Below are 16,476 nucleotides of genomic sequence, written 5' to 3'. Positions count from 1 at the left end.
TCATTATAGATTGGAGTTTATCAGAATCACCACCAGTGCTTCTGGTAGTATTCTAGGAGAAATCAATTTTACTTTTAATATCATCATACTGCTGAAAACTTCCTTCACAGTGTAGTCTATATGTATTTTGTTTTAGTCTTACGTGAACTCAGATCTTTTGTTGCTGACGTATCAGCACCCTCTCTATCAGAACCCATTTTTGAAGCTTTATCACAAACTGTCCCACGCTTCAGATTCTTTTTTTTTTTATTTCACTTTTTTTTTTTTCCTGATGAAAGTAAAGCAAAAAAGTGTTTGATTTAATTATAATCTAGTTCACAACTTCTACTACAATTAGAATTTGTATTAGGTTGCAAATGCAGTTTGATTGATTCATTTCTATCAAGCGGAGTTAGGCTGCACCCACTTGTAGAGTAGACTGCATGGCCAGCAGCAACTAAGGAATGAGCCAAATTACTCTCCCCATACAGAACATCAACCTCTAATCTCATTCCAGAGCCATAGTGGTTAAAATGAAATATCAGACCCGGTTTACCAAGAAGCTCTTGAAACAGAAGCTTGGCTTCACTACTCCAGTATTCCCCTGCAGCAGGAACCATACCATGTAAAGAACAAGAGTATGCCAAGCGTGGTAAATAAGACAGAGCTTCTGGAATAACTTTAAGTTTATGGATAGCTGAATAGGAGATGCTTTTCAGAAAGCCATAATCAATAAATGTAAGAACAACAGACTGACTTGTCACTTCACTAATCTCTGCCCTGTTCCACTGTGCTTCCACTCCAAACTGGATCAAGCAGCTGGTACCAGGAGCTACAAATTCTTCAGGCAAAGCAGGCAAGTCCTCAGGAATATCAGAGAGCAGCAAAGTCAACTTCTTCACGCAATCAAATGTGTCTTCAAATTGGACACAGAAGTTTGAAGGATCAGTAACCACAGTTGCGAACCCAGGGTACCTTCTGCCACTTTGCAGAGGTATCCACGTGACTGAATTTATCCTGACAGATTTAGCAAATTCCTTACAGTCCGCATTCCCGGATTTTTCCGATCTAATAGTCTGACAAAGACTTGAAGGCTGATCCAAGTACTCAATGAGCAGAAATTCCCCTATTAAAATTTCTACTTCCCAGATATGAGAGGATTCCAAATATCTCAGAAACAAGATCCTTATTTCACTACTTAGGAGTGCATTTACTACAGGGACAAATGGAATATTCAGTTTTTTAAACCAAACCCATTCACAAAACACAGCTTGTTTAGGAATGCTTTTCATCTCATTACTGAGAATCTTTGCATTATTTAAGGACACCACCTCACAGTTGCCATAATCAATGAAATAAACCAGCATTAACCTCTCCCTGATAAACATCTTTATCACTTTTGAGCGATACCACTTCAAGTTCCTTTCAGATTTTGTCATGCACTCCAACCCTTCTACAATGTTTTCTGCTGTAAGCAAACCACTCACTTGTGCTTCTTTGACCAGCATTACGTTTAAGTCATTTAATATTTGCAAGTTTCTAACTAACTGCACATTAAATTCTCCACCCACTGAAACATTCATTATTTCTGCTCTTTCTACTTGTTCAGAATTTAGGTCTTGAGGAGGGATATCTACGTGTGTTTCAGAAGTATTTTTCATGTTAACAGCACAATTTTCCCCCTGATCCCCTACGTCATTCATAGACTTCCCATCTTGAGCATTATCATTTGTAACCTGAATTTGTTTTGGCATACTTTCCCAATCATGCACTGGTTTGATTTGCAATCCTGTCTTGCTTTTTCTCTGCTGAAGGTCGTAAGACAAAGACTTCCCATCACAAATTATTTCCACTTCCCACTGCTCTCCATGTTGTTCTGTGAACTTGCAAGTGACTGGCTTACCATTTACTTTACTTAGAAAATAGGAAGTACCTTCATCAGTCCAGCTTTCATCAGAAGTTTTTACTTTGCTAAGGAAACAATGAATGCTGAGCCTCGGAAAAGCTAAGAGTTTTCTTTGAATTCCACAGATTTTGGAAGGGCTTACAACTGCTGTATTACCATAGTCAATGAACTCAACCTCATATGAGTTTCCTGATTTGAGAGCTTTTATAACTGCCCTGTAGTAAAAACTGTCAGCTGCATGCTCTGCTAAAATGAGATCCCCTACCCTGAACTCATCTAAGCCACTTCCACGACGGGTATTCACCGTGCTTTCATTTAATTCTTCTTCTAGTTGAATTATTAAGTTTTCATCCTCTACAAACTGAATGTAGAAACTTGATGGATTATTTATGTGAGAAATATACACTTCCACTTCAGAATTCACCTGAATATCACGTAGAGGAAGACTAGTTAACTCAGAAACTTTCTCATTACTCTTTTCCTGCTGACCTGTGTTGGTTTGTTGCTCGGTACAAGATTCCGAGGGAGCATTTATAGCTACTTTGTTCAAATCTGAAGGATGACACTGCAATAGAGAAGCAGACTTTCCATCCAGAAGTTTCTCTCTGTGTTCCAGAAGAGTGCAGACAGTTTTGCAAAAAAGTGGCTCTTCACTGTCCTCGGAACTTAATGGGCTGGAAGACTCACTATGCAGTTCATGTGTGCTACCATCAGCTTGCTCCTCATCTCCAAAATCCTGTTTTGCATCTGTCTGGCAATACTCATGTACTTGACGTGGCAGTTTAGTTTTCAATTCAATTCTTCCACGATTTTTAGCAATTACTTCATTAACTGCTTTGTCATCTTCCACATGATGCATCACTTTGTGATTTCCAGCAAATTGTTCTGAATGATCTGTAACAACTGCCAATTCCTCCAATATTTTTTCTTCAATTTTCTGACCCACTTGGAGCTGTTCATCATACAACTCCACAACAATCTGGCCATTTGATTCTCTGGATACAATCACAGCCCTCAGCAGTTTACCAAGGAAAGTCTCCTCAAACCATCTAATAACACCTGCTGGAACATTTTTCTCCCTGAAATCTGACAAACGACATTTAATAGCTTGCATAGGAGTGAATATAAGGTCTGTGGCAGAGTCTGGAAGAGGCATCACCTGGTCTCTCTCTGTCATCTGCTTATTTCCAAAATCCACAAAGTCAGCATACAAATAAGACGTTGATTTCATAGGAGAGACCAAAGCTCTATAAAAGAGACCATCTTCAAAATATCTAGCTATACATAATCGCATATTGCTGGTATAACACTTCGTGTGATCTGACAGTTTGCTTGTTTCACTAACCTTCTTCATCAATGCCTCTATAGTTTCAGTGTTTCGATTAAGCTGGCAATAGAATTTTGAAAAGCTATGTATATGAGTTATGTAAATTTCTTCCTCGCTTCCAATTTTTATATTAAAAGTTGAATAGAAAAAACTGTACAGAGAACCCAAAGGTACAAGCCTTTGCAACTCAATACAGTCAGAGTGGTTGAGTCCACATTCCCTGAGAAACTCCTCTGCACCAACAAATGGAGTCCGCAAGTCAACTATATTGCATAAACTGCTTGAACTAAGAAGAACAAGAGCATAGACAGTGCAAGTCAGTGGTCCAACAGACGCAGAAATGAAGTCTTTAAAATGTCTACAGACTTCTTCAGGCCAATTAAATGCATCAGTCTGTAAGGGTACGTTTCTAAGTGCACACTGAAACGCCTGACTTTCCAGAGTTAAGAAATCTGGAAGAATAGCTTGAAGATCACTAACTACAACTCTTTCCCGATAACCATAATCTACAAAAATCACATCAACCTCATTTGGGAATATCTGCTGTACAACAGCTGCTCTGTACCACTTCCCATCTTTGGGACATTTAACAACACAGGCAATCTGTCCCATTTTGTAAGGATGGGTATGTTCTTTATAATAAGTTTGGATTTGCTTCATTAAGGTATCTAGCTCTGGCAGTTTACTTGGCAACTGACATGAAAAGTCTGCTGGGGAAACACTGTAAGAACACACCACTTCAAAAACAGCTCCCGGTTTAAACACGAACTCTTTATAATGTATTTTTTCCTCAGGCTCCGATTTATGACTTTCAGAGAGAACATCTTTTCCAAACGAGGACAGTGTAACAGACTTTCTCAGCACAGAAGGCATGCTTAATGTTTTTTCCTTCTGAACTACCTGTCTATTTTGTGATGTGTTGTTTTTATAAGTTTTAGAGGCACACGGTGCATTTACGTGTTTTTGTCTAGATCTGCTTTGATTCTGGGCTTGGAATTTTTTTGACACATTTAGAACAGAATCTGATCTCCTTTCCCAGTATTCTGCATATCCAGCCTGAACCATAAGTGCAGCAACACTGCATTTCTGAGAAGCAATATTATACAATGCATTAACAGTGTATTTGTTGCCATGCTTACCAATGACCTGAAACATCAGTACTCTGTTAGATACAACCTCTTTGAAGAAATCATTCTCCTTTTTAACCCACGTATCATCAACAGGAAAAGCACAAGCAAGTTCACAACACATGGCTAAAGCTGGCAAATCAGAAAACTCTGGAAGCAATGTTTTTACGTCGTAAGAGGGTACTTGGTCTGTATTCCCAAAATCCAAAAAATAAACAGTAACATTTACATCAAGCACTTCAGTGACAATACCTCGATAATAATGTCCATCTTTGCTATACCGAGCACAGCACAGTAATCCAGGTTCTGGGTTTTTAAGGACTCTTTCCTCAGCTCCACACTGGTTATACACATCTGCAATATTTTCCGTCAAGGCTTGAAACTCATTCTGATACGCACACATTTGAATCCAGAAGTTGGATGGGTTTATGACGTACACCACAAAAGCCGCATGATGAGAATTCATCTGCATTTCTACACGTTTGCAATGACTTGATAAAGACTCACCCCATTCAGGTAAACAGTTTTTTGTCCTTCTATTTCCAGCAAAATTCTCGCACGAATTGTGAGAACTGCGTGTAAAGCATACAGCACGTGCTTTGCAGCTTACACCAATACTGGTGATTTTAGTTTCCAAAGGCGAGAGACATAAGGCAGCTCCCTCATTCAACTTTTCTGGATGCTCAGTATTAATTCCAAAACTTTCACCTGGCAATGTAATGTAATACAAGTGATCACTGGCATCAAATGAATTAACATGAATACATACAGAATTTTGTCCTGCCAAGGCCTGTATAAATCTTTTCAGCTGAAGTTTTATTACTGCCTTATCGTGATTACCAAAACAAGACAGTGCACACGGAAATGAAATCATTGGTAGTGACATGAACTCTGCTAGAAGCTTCTGAACACAACTAGATGGCACAGCTTCGATGTTACCAAAATCCATAAACCAGACTTCCACAGACAAGTCTGGTAGAAGCTGCCTTATCACTCCTCTATGCCACTGTCCATTTTTCCTTTTGGCAGCACAAAATTGCCCTAAACTATCAGAAAATGTATTATTTCTTGTGCTGATATCTTCATAATACAAACACATAGCTTCTGTCAGATTTTCCAGCTCTTTTTGCCATTTCTGTATCTGACAGTAAAATTTACTTGGGCTCTCTGCAGCAGTTATTTTTACACTTACCCTACTGTCAGCTGGTAGATTTGGAAAAAGAACATCTGAAAATAACCAGGAAGAGTCTGATGGTTTCTCAGGATTACTAAAACTAAGTAACTCTTGGACTGAAAGTTTCTGTTGCAGAAATTGTGGCAATGTCCTGAACTGTGGGGGAAATGCTTTTAACATTTCTACAATAAGACAAAAGGAATCTCTATCCACAAGTTTCCCTAAGTTCAGTTCAAGAACATCATTGATGATCTTTGGTACTTCAAGAATAAACAACTGGGATGATGTAACAGCTTCTACGTGACCTGTGACCTCCAATCCCACCAGCGATGAAAAATAATTTATGGCTTTTGGACTCCATTTTTCTCTGAGAGGAACTATGTTTGCAAAAATCCCACAAACTATCATTGGTGGCAGCTGGAAAAATTTATCACAAGCAGAAGCAACATGCACTTCCTCAACCATTACCACTTGTCCAGTGTCTATGAGGAAGGTCTCAAAAAAATGCCCTTTTTTTTTCAAAACTTTTCCTCTAAACCAATTTCCTTCTTTGTCTTCCACAAAGCAAGATCCACCAATGTCAACATTATCTTTTGCTTTGAATACATGTTGTATTTCTTGTTGTAATACGTGGTAGTCAGGTTCACACCCTCCCTTGCGTTCACCCTTGAATGCTATAAGCAAGGATTCTCGACTGCACTCTGTATGAATTATCTTCAGATTCATATCTACTATGTCTGGTGAAGGAGTCAGAAGTTCCATTCTGTCTGCAAAGAAAAGGAGCAAGATCAGCCTGATGAATTTCCATATTTTACTTTATCGACTAATTCCTTATAGAAAGCTTTCAGAATGTATCAATGGCATGTTTTTGCTGATCCAGCTAAAACGTATACTAAGCATTTAACATTTACCAATTTTCTCTTTTATTTAACACAATTTTTTTCTGTGAAATACCTGAAAAAAAAAAAATCTCTCGAGTTGCTCTTGTGACTATAGTCTAGTTTCCAAAACAACACAGAGAGGGAGGAGGAGGGGCAAGATCATGAAAATGTTACCCTTTGAAGAAAAGTATTTCTGCTAAAAAAACGTGGAAGATAACTGATACCATTTATACAGCCTTTACTCATCTCACAAAGGTTACTTACATAGTAAATTCAAATACTACATTCTCCCTGGGAGATTCAGTCCAGAGTTTCTGGATCTGCAGTTATAAGAATTTATCTGCAGAAATGTTTCCAGTCCATTCCTTCCTTCTAAATACTGGGATGACAAACACTCTTCTCATCTTCTTGTTTTAGTGCAAATCATTTCTTCAAATCAATGACACTTTATCTTGCTGTATTACCCCATTACGCACAGCTGCACTATTTGCAAAACTCTTTAACAGGACAACAGCAGCTCTCATCAGAAGCAGACATAAAGGAGTGAGTGGCCATATAATCTGTGGTTAGAAGAAATCTGATTCCTGTCATTCTAGTTCTACTCTACCATAAAGCTTACCAGAACACCTTGGGCTGAAGAAGGAAGAGATGATGCCATAGACACATGGCTTTTCCAAAACAGTTTAAAAAAAAACACAACTGAAACAAAATCTCTCAGTAAAAGCAGTACCAAACCCAGCTCTGCCGAACAGTTTCTTAAGCAATTCCCTCAGTTACTCACCTTTTCCCGTAATAAGACAGAAAGCTAAACTCTGGTTTGCTTTTTTAAGTGAATGAAAACAACCTTCAAAATACACTTTTGTCTACCTGACAAAAACATCTGAGAATCAAAACTGAGAAGACGCATCATTGATGCTTTGGCACCTTGTTTCTTTCACCAGAATACATAACAAATGGAAACAATTTTTCATCAGCATTTTTTTGGGGCAGTTACTATAGCCCCAAGTAACAACATTACACTGCAGCACACCTATTTCTACAGCTTACAGAGTGAGCCTTTCCTTCACACTCACCTACCCGACATGGAGTGTTCCCTCAGGGCATGCTTCTCAGAAGGCTCAGACTCTGTATCTTTCTAGAAGATAACAAGAAATCATTACGCAATTAAACTTCTGTTTTCTAAAAGCTCCCAGCTCCCCTCAACACAGCCCGGAAGGGTAAATCAGGGTGTGAAGAACCCACAAAGATTTACACAGTGCCACCACGCAAACGCACAGCCCGACAACGAGACCACCGAGCACACGAACAGCACAACCCCTTAACTGAGGCAGAGCCCCGCGCGCCCTTCCCGCAGCCGGCGCGGGGCTCCAGCACCACCGCAGGCACTCAGCGGAGCGAGGCTGAGCCCGCACCGCACCGCGCCGCTCCCCCCACAGCGAAAACCACCACTCACGAGCACGAAAGGGACGTGTAAAAGCCATTACCTCCACAGAACGGCAGTTCGACACCACCCGGACGCCGAACGCCAGAAGCAACACAAGGCGACCACCGCGCTCCGCCAGCCGACAAAATGGCAGCGGAACCACGACCGCGTACACCGAAAGAAGCGCACCACGCGAGACGAAGGCTCTGCTAGCGTGCGGGGCGGGCCTTAGAGTTGATTGACAACGGTGCTCAGTCAATCAGCACGGCGATGGGCGAAAGACGTCGCGTCCATCTCGTGCTGAGGGCGGGAGGGGTGGAGAGGTGTGGGTTTAAATTTCCCGTTCTGGGCATAATAAAGGTGCTCACGGTAAAGACGCGTGGTGTGAAAAGTAGTGCTCCTAAAAAGAACGGCGAAATATAGGAGCGAGCTGCCTAGATGGTGGAGTCATCATCCTTGGATGTGTTCAAGAACCGTGGTTCTGAGGGATGTGGGTATAGGTGAGACTGGTGGCAGTTGGACTAAATGATCTTGGTAGTCTTCTCCAACCTCATGGGTTCCATGATTCTATGAATAAAATAATGTAGAAATGCTCTGTGCAGTCTCTCTATGTCATCGTTTTCCCATTTGGTGCTTTTTTTCAGCTACAGAACCAACATGTTAAGCCAGCCTTGGCTTTCCTCCTAGCAGCAGGCATTAAGTTTTCACACCTGTACGTGCCTTCAGGCAGCTTCTCGTGGAGGCTTTCCTGCAGGAGGCATCACGCCCCCCTAAGCCTCTCTAACACCTTAAGGAAGGTTTTCCAAACCTGCAAATAAATGTCTGTAGCACAAGGGGTGAGTGATTTAGCAGCTAAGTATCTGTACCACGCTTTTTTTTTTTTTTTTTTTTTTTTTTTCCCCCCACATAAATGTGCTAATCTGCAAATACCCACTGCTTATTTGCAGGTACCGTGTTTTGTGTAGATGTACTGGTATTTATAATACTGGGGAATTTAGGGCACTCTTTTAAAAAGACTAGACAAAATTGAAGGTTTCTTGAAAATACATCTTCCAAGTGTTCATCTGCTTTAAAGAGGTGCATGTGCTATTCCTAAAGTTGGAATGCTACTATATTTAGCACAAAATAACTTTGCAATACGGAAATTTTCCCTTCTCTAGGATGCTTTGAAGCTGTTTAACTAGATTAATTTACGTATTTTGCTTGATGTTACATTTTCAGATTTCACATCCGTTGCGGATGTTGGGCAGAGTTAGGTAAGAGTGAAGGTCATTATATTACGTTTATAGAGAGCAAAATTAGGACTAAATCTTGTAAAGAATTTACATTATTGTGAGATTAAATCCTCGACGTGAAATGTAGAATCCAAAGTAGGCATCCAAGCCTCTTCAGTGCGAAGGGAGTGTGCTGCCTCCAAGTGACAATTCAGAAGCCCTGTGTGCTGCATGAGCAGCAATCTTGTGCTCATTAATCTGGAGATGATGAATATGTTACAAAGAGATGTGGGGTGGGACTGTGCTTTTCTCTGTAATTTAAGATGAAGTCATCCCTGTTCAGACTACAGTCCAAAATTCACTCCTGAAGGTACAGCGCTATGTTTTTTCTTATATTGACATCTTGCCATATTCAAATTACAGTGGTGATGGCAGCTGTAATATAATGATCTTATGGCTAGAACAGTCAGAAATTGACGCTTTCAGCAAGGGTGACTTTTAAAATTGTGTTCCACTTTCCTGTAGAGTGCCTTGGCCATGGGCAGTATGATGGAATGCAGTTTGTCCCTCCTGTTTGAAGTTGTGCCGATGTTTGTGGTAGAAAAGGAAAAGAAAGGCACGAGTAGATAGTCCCGCAGGGCAGAATGGATGATGCAGCTTTCTCTCCTCTTTCCAGAAGGAAGGAACAGCTATTTTGCTGCTTATGTCTTTTGTATAGATCTTCTTTGCAGTTTTTCTTTTCTGCAGCCAATGAGGGAATTGTGGAATTGTGGCATTATGCATGCACATATGTGGTATTTTTTTGGTAGCTCTTTGGTTTTCTCAAAAATTATATGATTTTCTTTTTTCCCAGACTTAGTATCTACATTGGCAAATACACATAAAGCATATTCCCTGTGGTTACCGTGAGTTAACCATTAAATATTTTTGCTGATTTATTCTGAAAGCAGACTAACAACTTCTAGTAAGCTTACTTTTATCTCACTGACAGAAATAAAAATATATAAACTAAGATGAAAAAAAAAAAAGGTATTATTTCAATTTGTGAGCACTTTATCTCTTAACAAATCCTGAATAGAAAGACGAAACTCCCAAATTGGGCCTCATGTTGTCTTTTTTCTCTATATCAAACTAATTAACAAGGAGGCAATTCATATAATCTGAGATACATGTATGCACGTCCACTCTGGAATGTTGCCTGAATGTTTTCATGAGAAAAATCATGCTGAAAGGTCCAAGTATTCAGCCTTCTTTTCAGGAAATTTTTGCTGTGATTTGCCTTAATAACAGTTAATGAAAAACTGAAACTTTTCACTGGAAAAGCCTTCTGTACTCATGGGATGAGGTGGCTGCATGTACTCATTTTTATATTGTAAGAGATGGTGGTCTGACTGTTTCACTATGTTCGGTATACTTTCATGTTGGATTTCTTGTGAAGAACTGGATATTAATTTTCCTTATAGATTTAAGTGTAATGTAAAGAAAATAAAACTGTTCTTCAACTACAGTTTAGCGCAGTATCATAAATGAAGTTCTGCTGCCAGCTGCCTGCCAGGAGGTAGAACATAGCAATGTGTGGGGTGAGCAAAAGCTGGACATATTCTGCTGTTTCTAACTGTCTCTCCCTGGGATTGTCAGCTTCTCTTCTGTCGGAGTTTTAAAATAACAGTGAGCCTCACTGAACTTCTTGGCAGGGAGAAAAACGGCTGACCATCAACCTCTATGGATGGCAAGAGTTACTGGCTAGAAGAGAAGGGGAGTATTTCCCCAGCTGAAGGGCAAAGAAAGTTTTAAGACTTCATCCTATACTTAATGTTCCCTTCCTAATGATGGTTCTGTGAACAGTATGCTGATTGGACTGAATCTCCTTCTGAAGCACCTGACATTCAGTAAGAACTACATAAAAATTATAACTGCTTTGATTAGTTCCTCACATGAGGAGAGGAAGAGGATTAGACACTACCTATCCTACTTTTAATCTCTGACACTTCTGGGATCTGTCTTTTACTGTTGTTTTGATTGTTTCTGAATATTAATATTATAAAACTTACTAAAATAGGTAACATACTTTTTCATTTTAGTCTGTCATAACAAAGCCCTTTGAAATTGTCTGTTATAGGATTCATTTCTTAGGTCGTTACATAGCGCAGTTTTTGGGCATAGTAACTCGTGGTCCATGGCTTAGTTCCAGTCCTCTCTGACTTCAGTCTCATGCAAACTTGAAAATGCAGCAGTGTTTTCTTATTGTCACTGATGTTTATTTATTGCATGTAATGAATTGCTGTTTGAAAAGGCAGTACTACATTCCTGTTAATAGCACATGTGATGGTCTTTTAAGTAAATATTTTTAAAAGGGACAATGTATGAAACGCACAGGTATGAATGAGTGGCAACAGCAGAAACAGAAGGCATTAAAATGTTCTGAAAATGGAGAGTGAAAACATATTTTACTGAAGATAAATCACCCAAGTGGAGCATCCTTTTTCCAGCTTGGCTAAACTCAGGATTATTGTTTTAAATGATGAAATTTACTTTAGAGATAGAGGATATAAAAAGAATCACGTAATTCTGTTAGCTTATCCTGAAAAGGTCACAGTCTTCAGAATTGTTCATGTTGCAGGATCAGTGTACCACTGTTGTGATTTTTTTTTTCTGAAGTCAGTTCAGGAGTTTTGCTGTCTTTTGTAGTAAATACACTTGGAAGAGAAAAAAAAAAAAAAGAAAACAACAGGACTGTAAATAACCATCTCAAAACAAACGTTTGTGCACTTTTTTTTTCTATTTTGTCTTTAAAAGCGTGTTCTCAATGCGTCCTGTTAACTTGAGTGATAGCCACTAGGTGTCAGGAACAACCACATGTTCAGCCGGATGCTCGAAAATACACGTGTGTTACTGCAACAGAAGGAAGGAGTGCAGGAGCGATTACTCCCATCTGACCAATAATGAAATATGAGGGTGCAAGCGCATCCAGGGTCATCACATTCATTGCACCATTTGAAACCATTTAAATTTTTTTCAGGCAAACTGGACTATGTCTGAAATACTTTTAATATATTATGCCTATTTTCTCAATATGCTGTCAAACTTTCAAATATTTTAGTAAATCACATGTCAATCTTCTGCTACTGTATTTTTTAAAATTACTTTAATATAGTTGCTAATAAGAAAGTCATTAACTCAGCAGTTTACATATCAAAAAGTGGAACATGGAAACAGCTTTTGTGAAATACTTTCAGCAATAGGAGTAGTTATTGCTTCTTTTTAAAACACACCCTGCACATTAAAGTGGCAGTTATGCTCATAACAAGGAGAAGAGAAATGGATTATCTGAGAACATACAAATGTTTTACAGTTGAAAGACCAAATTGAGATTTGTTAAATAATGGGACAAAGCAAAAGGTAGAATTTCTGTCAATAGGGGCCACACAAAGCATATGAGTTTTGTCGTAGCAACTACAACGCTCCAATACAGGTACGTACATACAGTCTCAGTATTAGTGGTGAGACTGAGTTTCTCTCTTGAGCAGTTTTCGTGGTGCTATGTGATAAGGTTGTGCCACTATGTCATCTGAAATGTCAATTAGGCCACTGATGTTAAAGCTGTATAGTATCAGGTAGCTGTATACTATCATATAGAGATGTATAAGTATCATATGATGTTTTGGGTTGGAAGTGTTTTTTAAAGATCAAAACTCCTTGCCAGGGATGGAGACATCTTTCACTCAATCACATTTCTCAAAGCCTATCCAACCTGGCGTTGAACACTTCCTGAGATGGGGCTTACACAGCTTCTCTGGACAGACTGTTGTAGTGTCTCACCACTCTCTGATGATGTTCTTCCTTATATCTGATATAAATCTACAGTTTTTGAGTTTAAAGCTGTAACTCTTTGTGTTCTTACTTACATGCCCTCGTAAAAAGTCTCTCTCCGTATTTCTTGTATGCCCCTTTTAAGTACTGAAAAGCTGCAATGAGGTCTCTATGGAACCTTCTCTTTTCCAGGATGAGCCAGCCCAGCTCCCTCAGCCTACCTTCAAAGGACATGTACTCCAGCCACCTGATCATCTTTTTTGGCCTCTGGATGTACTGTACTATAACAGCTCCACTTCTTTATGCCGTGGCTCCTAGAGCTGGATGCAGTACTGCAGGTGAGGTCTCACAAGGGCAGAGGGAAAGAATCATGTGCACAACAATTTTACATTGGTTAACCAAATGTGCTGTGTTGGTAGGGAGTCTCATGTTCCTTCTACGTTAGCAGTACCCATGGCACACCTGGAGTACATCTGAGAAGTGAAATATTGGTACTGATGACCCAATATCCACATCAAGCAGATCTTAAGGGAAGAACTATTATGTAAGATGAATTCTAGAGTAGTCACTTGGACTAGATGTCCAGTAGCATTTGAAAAGATTTTTTTGAGTTAGTTTCATTCCACGGGATTCTTGTATGTGTGCAATAGGTCTGCACTGTTGATCAAATCAGGGTAACTGAGGATGCTTATGAGATTCACTTCCAGTTCTAAATTAAATTTAATGAAGAAGCAGCTAGGAAGAAGCTATACTTAGGCATTCAGTGGGTGAATTCCTAGTGGAATTCGTGGCAGTTGGAGAGAAGGACTAATGAAGAGGTCGAGTATCGCTAAAGGAAAAGCAGTAATCAGCTTCAGAATAGAACTTTAATAATTTCAGTTCTTTAGATTCAAAAGGTTCTATTTCTAGCATAAAATATTGAATTTCTAAAAATTTTACATGTAGAGCAAGAAGTTTGAGATTTTTTTTTAAGTACATTTAAGACTTTTTAAATACTGAAATTAGTTTTCTCTGAGGGAAAAATGAAGTCCCATATGCAGTGACAATTCTGTTTCTTGAAATGTTGAATGTTTCTGATGTATAGTAGAACAATAAGTGATAAGTGGGTAAACTGATTAATCTGTGAGTTGTGAAATCACAGGAAAGATGATGTAGCAAAGGACTTTCTAAGTCATCTATTTGTTTCTGAAAAGATCAAGTGAATGATCTAAAAGGTTTTTTAAATTATTTTTAAATTATTCATGATTATTCTCCATTTCAATTAACTAATTCTGGCCCTAGCCCTACAAGCTGGATGTGAAGAAGGAGGTTTAGCTTTCTGCAGAGTTTAATGACCACCACAGGTGTCTGAACAGGTACGCATTCTGTATTATGTAGATTTATTATGTAGATTTTTTTTATGGTGATTTTTTTGTGGTCTTAATTCATGCTCATGTAAAATCCTAGCAAAATTGTGTGTGAACTTTACATGTTCAAATAAAAATCAAATTTTCCACAGTATTAACCAAATAGTTGTTTTGGCTCAGACCTTGTCTATGCAGGTATTCACTGGGATGCATAATATTTAAGGAAGGTACTCCTACTTGGAATCTTTAGGTACAATTTTTATTAAAGCTTTTTTTTTTTTCTTTTTTAAGAAAAAAAAAGGATTAGTACAGAAAACATCTTTGATTGCTTAACTAACTCTCTTCATCTCATAGTTCAAGTATTTAAATTCTAAAGGGTCTTTTTATTCAGGAATATTGAACATTCTAATTCCCACTGTAGCAGTGCTCAGCATCTTTTTGAAGGTGAGGTCCATGGCTTAAGCTTGTCTCGTGTTTGTTCTTTTTTCTTAAAAGCCTTGCAATGTTAGACTTCACTGTTAATCATTATATCTTTCTTGTTAAAGATTTTACATCTTGTCTGTGTTTACAAACAGAATAAATTCCCTAAAAGTATCTTCTGGCATTTGCCATCGGTCATTTGCATGAAATTTAAAGTCACAGTGCAAACAATGGCAATGATCATAACAACATGTGCTTGCTTGTCATACTTTCAGTACAACCTGTTCTCTAATTCCAATACTCTTGGGTGTGCATCTGAACGTATATGTCTTTTAATGCCAATTCTGTTTATAGTGAATGGCCAAATCTTACCTTCACATAGGTACAATAAGTGTGCTACTCACTGAGGTGTTTGCATACATAATTTCACTCACTGAGATTAATTTAGAGACAGATTTTAAGTTAAAACATAGTAAAATATTTTGCTCCTTAATTGCTCTCTGGTAAATCTTAGATATTTACATAGCATAAAGCAGAAAGTGTTATTGCATGATGGTCTTTTAGGTAATACTGGAAAAGGATGATATACTACAGCAGTTTTAATGCTGCAAGGTGCTGATCCATCCTTGGAATTAAAGTACAGGGTTTTGTCATCACATGTATTGAAGGGGCAAAGACAGGATGAAAATCGCACCAGCACTTAAGGAAAATTTAGTCCTTATTGAAGTCAGTGGCAGAACTCCCATTGACTTCACTGGGGCCAGAATTTCACTCCATATATTTAAGGAACAACAACAAAAAGGATTAGGTGTGTTATTAATACTGTGTAGAAAGTTATACATACATACATACATATATATATATATATATGTATACATATATATAGATATATATACAGTATCTGTTTGGCTATTTGTTATTTGTGCTACAGATTCATCTTGAATCCTAGGTCCCTTAAAACAAAAATAACATTCATAATTACCACTTTAAGGATCTGATTGCACCATCAATCTCACTGAATTTTTCATCTGTGAATTTCTGTGTGTGATCAAGATTGAAAAGATGACAGAAAAGCTATTGAAAGACAGAATATATTCAGTAGCATGATTTTTTTGTTTGAAAATCACTCACTCTTGACCCAGAGCTTGGCCACATTCAGGAAATTATGTAAGTAGCACCTCCCAACCCAGACTCTGTGCTAAGCTCTTTTCCCAGCATTCAGACTACTCTTAAGTTTTCCCATCTCTGTCATGTGAAATGGTATTTCTGGGCAGGTGGAGATTTCTGCTTCATATACTTTACTTTTACATGCAGTCTAAGCCACATAAAACACATTCAGGCCATGTTCATGTTAGATTTTTAGTATCAGCTCAGCTACCTCAGTGCAAAACTCATTCCTGTTATGCTCTACACAAACGTGCTTTGAAGTTTACCAGTGTAGACTACTTTGGTTTCAAAACAGCAACGTCTAAACCAGTGGCTAAAAAGACTGTATAAACATGGTTCCAAATTTTACCCTATGGATTTTCATATAAATTCTTATTACAGTACTTTTTTCTGTATTTCTTTATAAGATAACGGGTAACTAAGAAATCATAAGGCCCTACTACTGCTACATAAAGATGTTGTTAACCAAATGTTTCACTTGTATGTTAAGAATAGATTCTAGGTACTGAGACAGCCAGTCATCTTCAAAATGATCACACTTCCAAGTTGAGCACCACTTATGCACACCCACCTATATGAGCACAAAATTAATTTAACTCTAATTCCTGCATACTTCTGAACATCTGTATCACCTAAGTGCTTGTACACACATTTTATGTAATCCATTATCTCACCACGAAATATTTACTGCAGTGAGACCAC

The 16,476-nt window shown here is 38.4% G+C and overlaps 1 protein-coding gene across 1 annotated transcript; it reads right to left on the bottom strand.

Annotated features, from left to right (window-relative positions):
• Positions 1-299: 299 nt before the first annotated feature.
• TDRD15 (tudor domain containing 15) lies at positions 300-6,278 on the bottom strand. The gene has a single exon (XM_010707980.3). The coding sequence runs from the start codon at positions 6,273-6,275 to the stop codon at positions 300-302; it is 5,976 nt and encodes a 1,991-aa protein (XP_010706282.2). The 5' UTR covers positions 6,276-6,278.
• Positions 6,279-16,476: the final 10,198 nt, after the last annotated feature.

The sequence above is a fragment of the Meleagris gallopavo genome, chromosome 2 (genome assembly GCF_905368555.1).
Source record: "Meleagris gallopavo chromosome 2, MGAL_WU_HG_1.1, whole genome shotgun sequence".
NCBI lineage: Eukaryota > Metazoa > Chordata > Aves > Galliformes > Phasianidae > Meleagris > Meleagris gallopavo.
Note: the sequence above shows the minus strand (reverse complement) of the source record. Positions and strands in the feature narration are given on the sequence as shown.

Excerpts from the sequence above, each read along its gene's own strand:
- TDRD15 (XM_010707980.3), bottom strand. The coding sequence starts at position 6,275 with ATGGAACTTCTGACTCCTTCACCAGACATAGTAGATATGAATCTGAAG.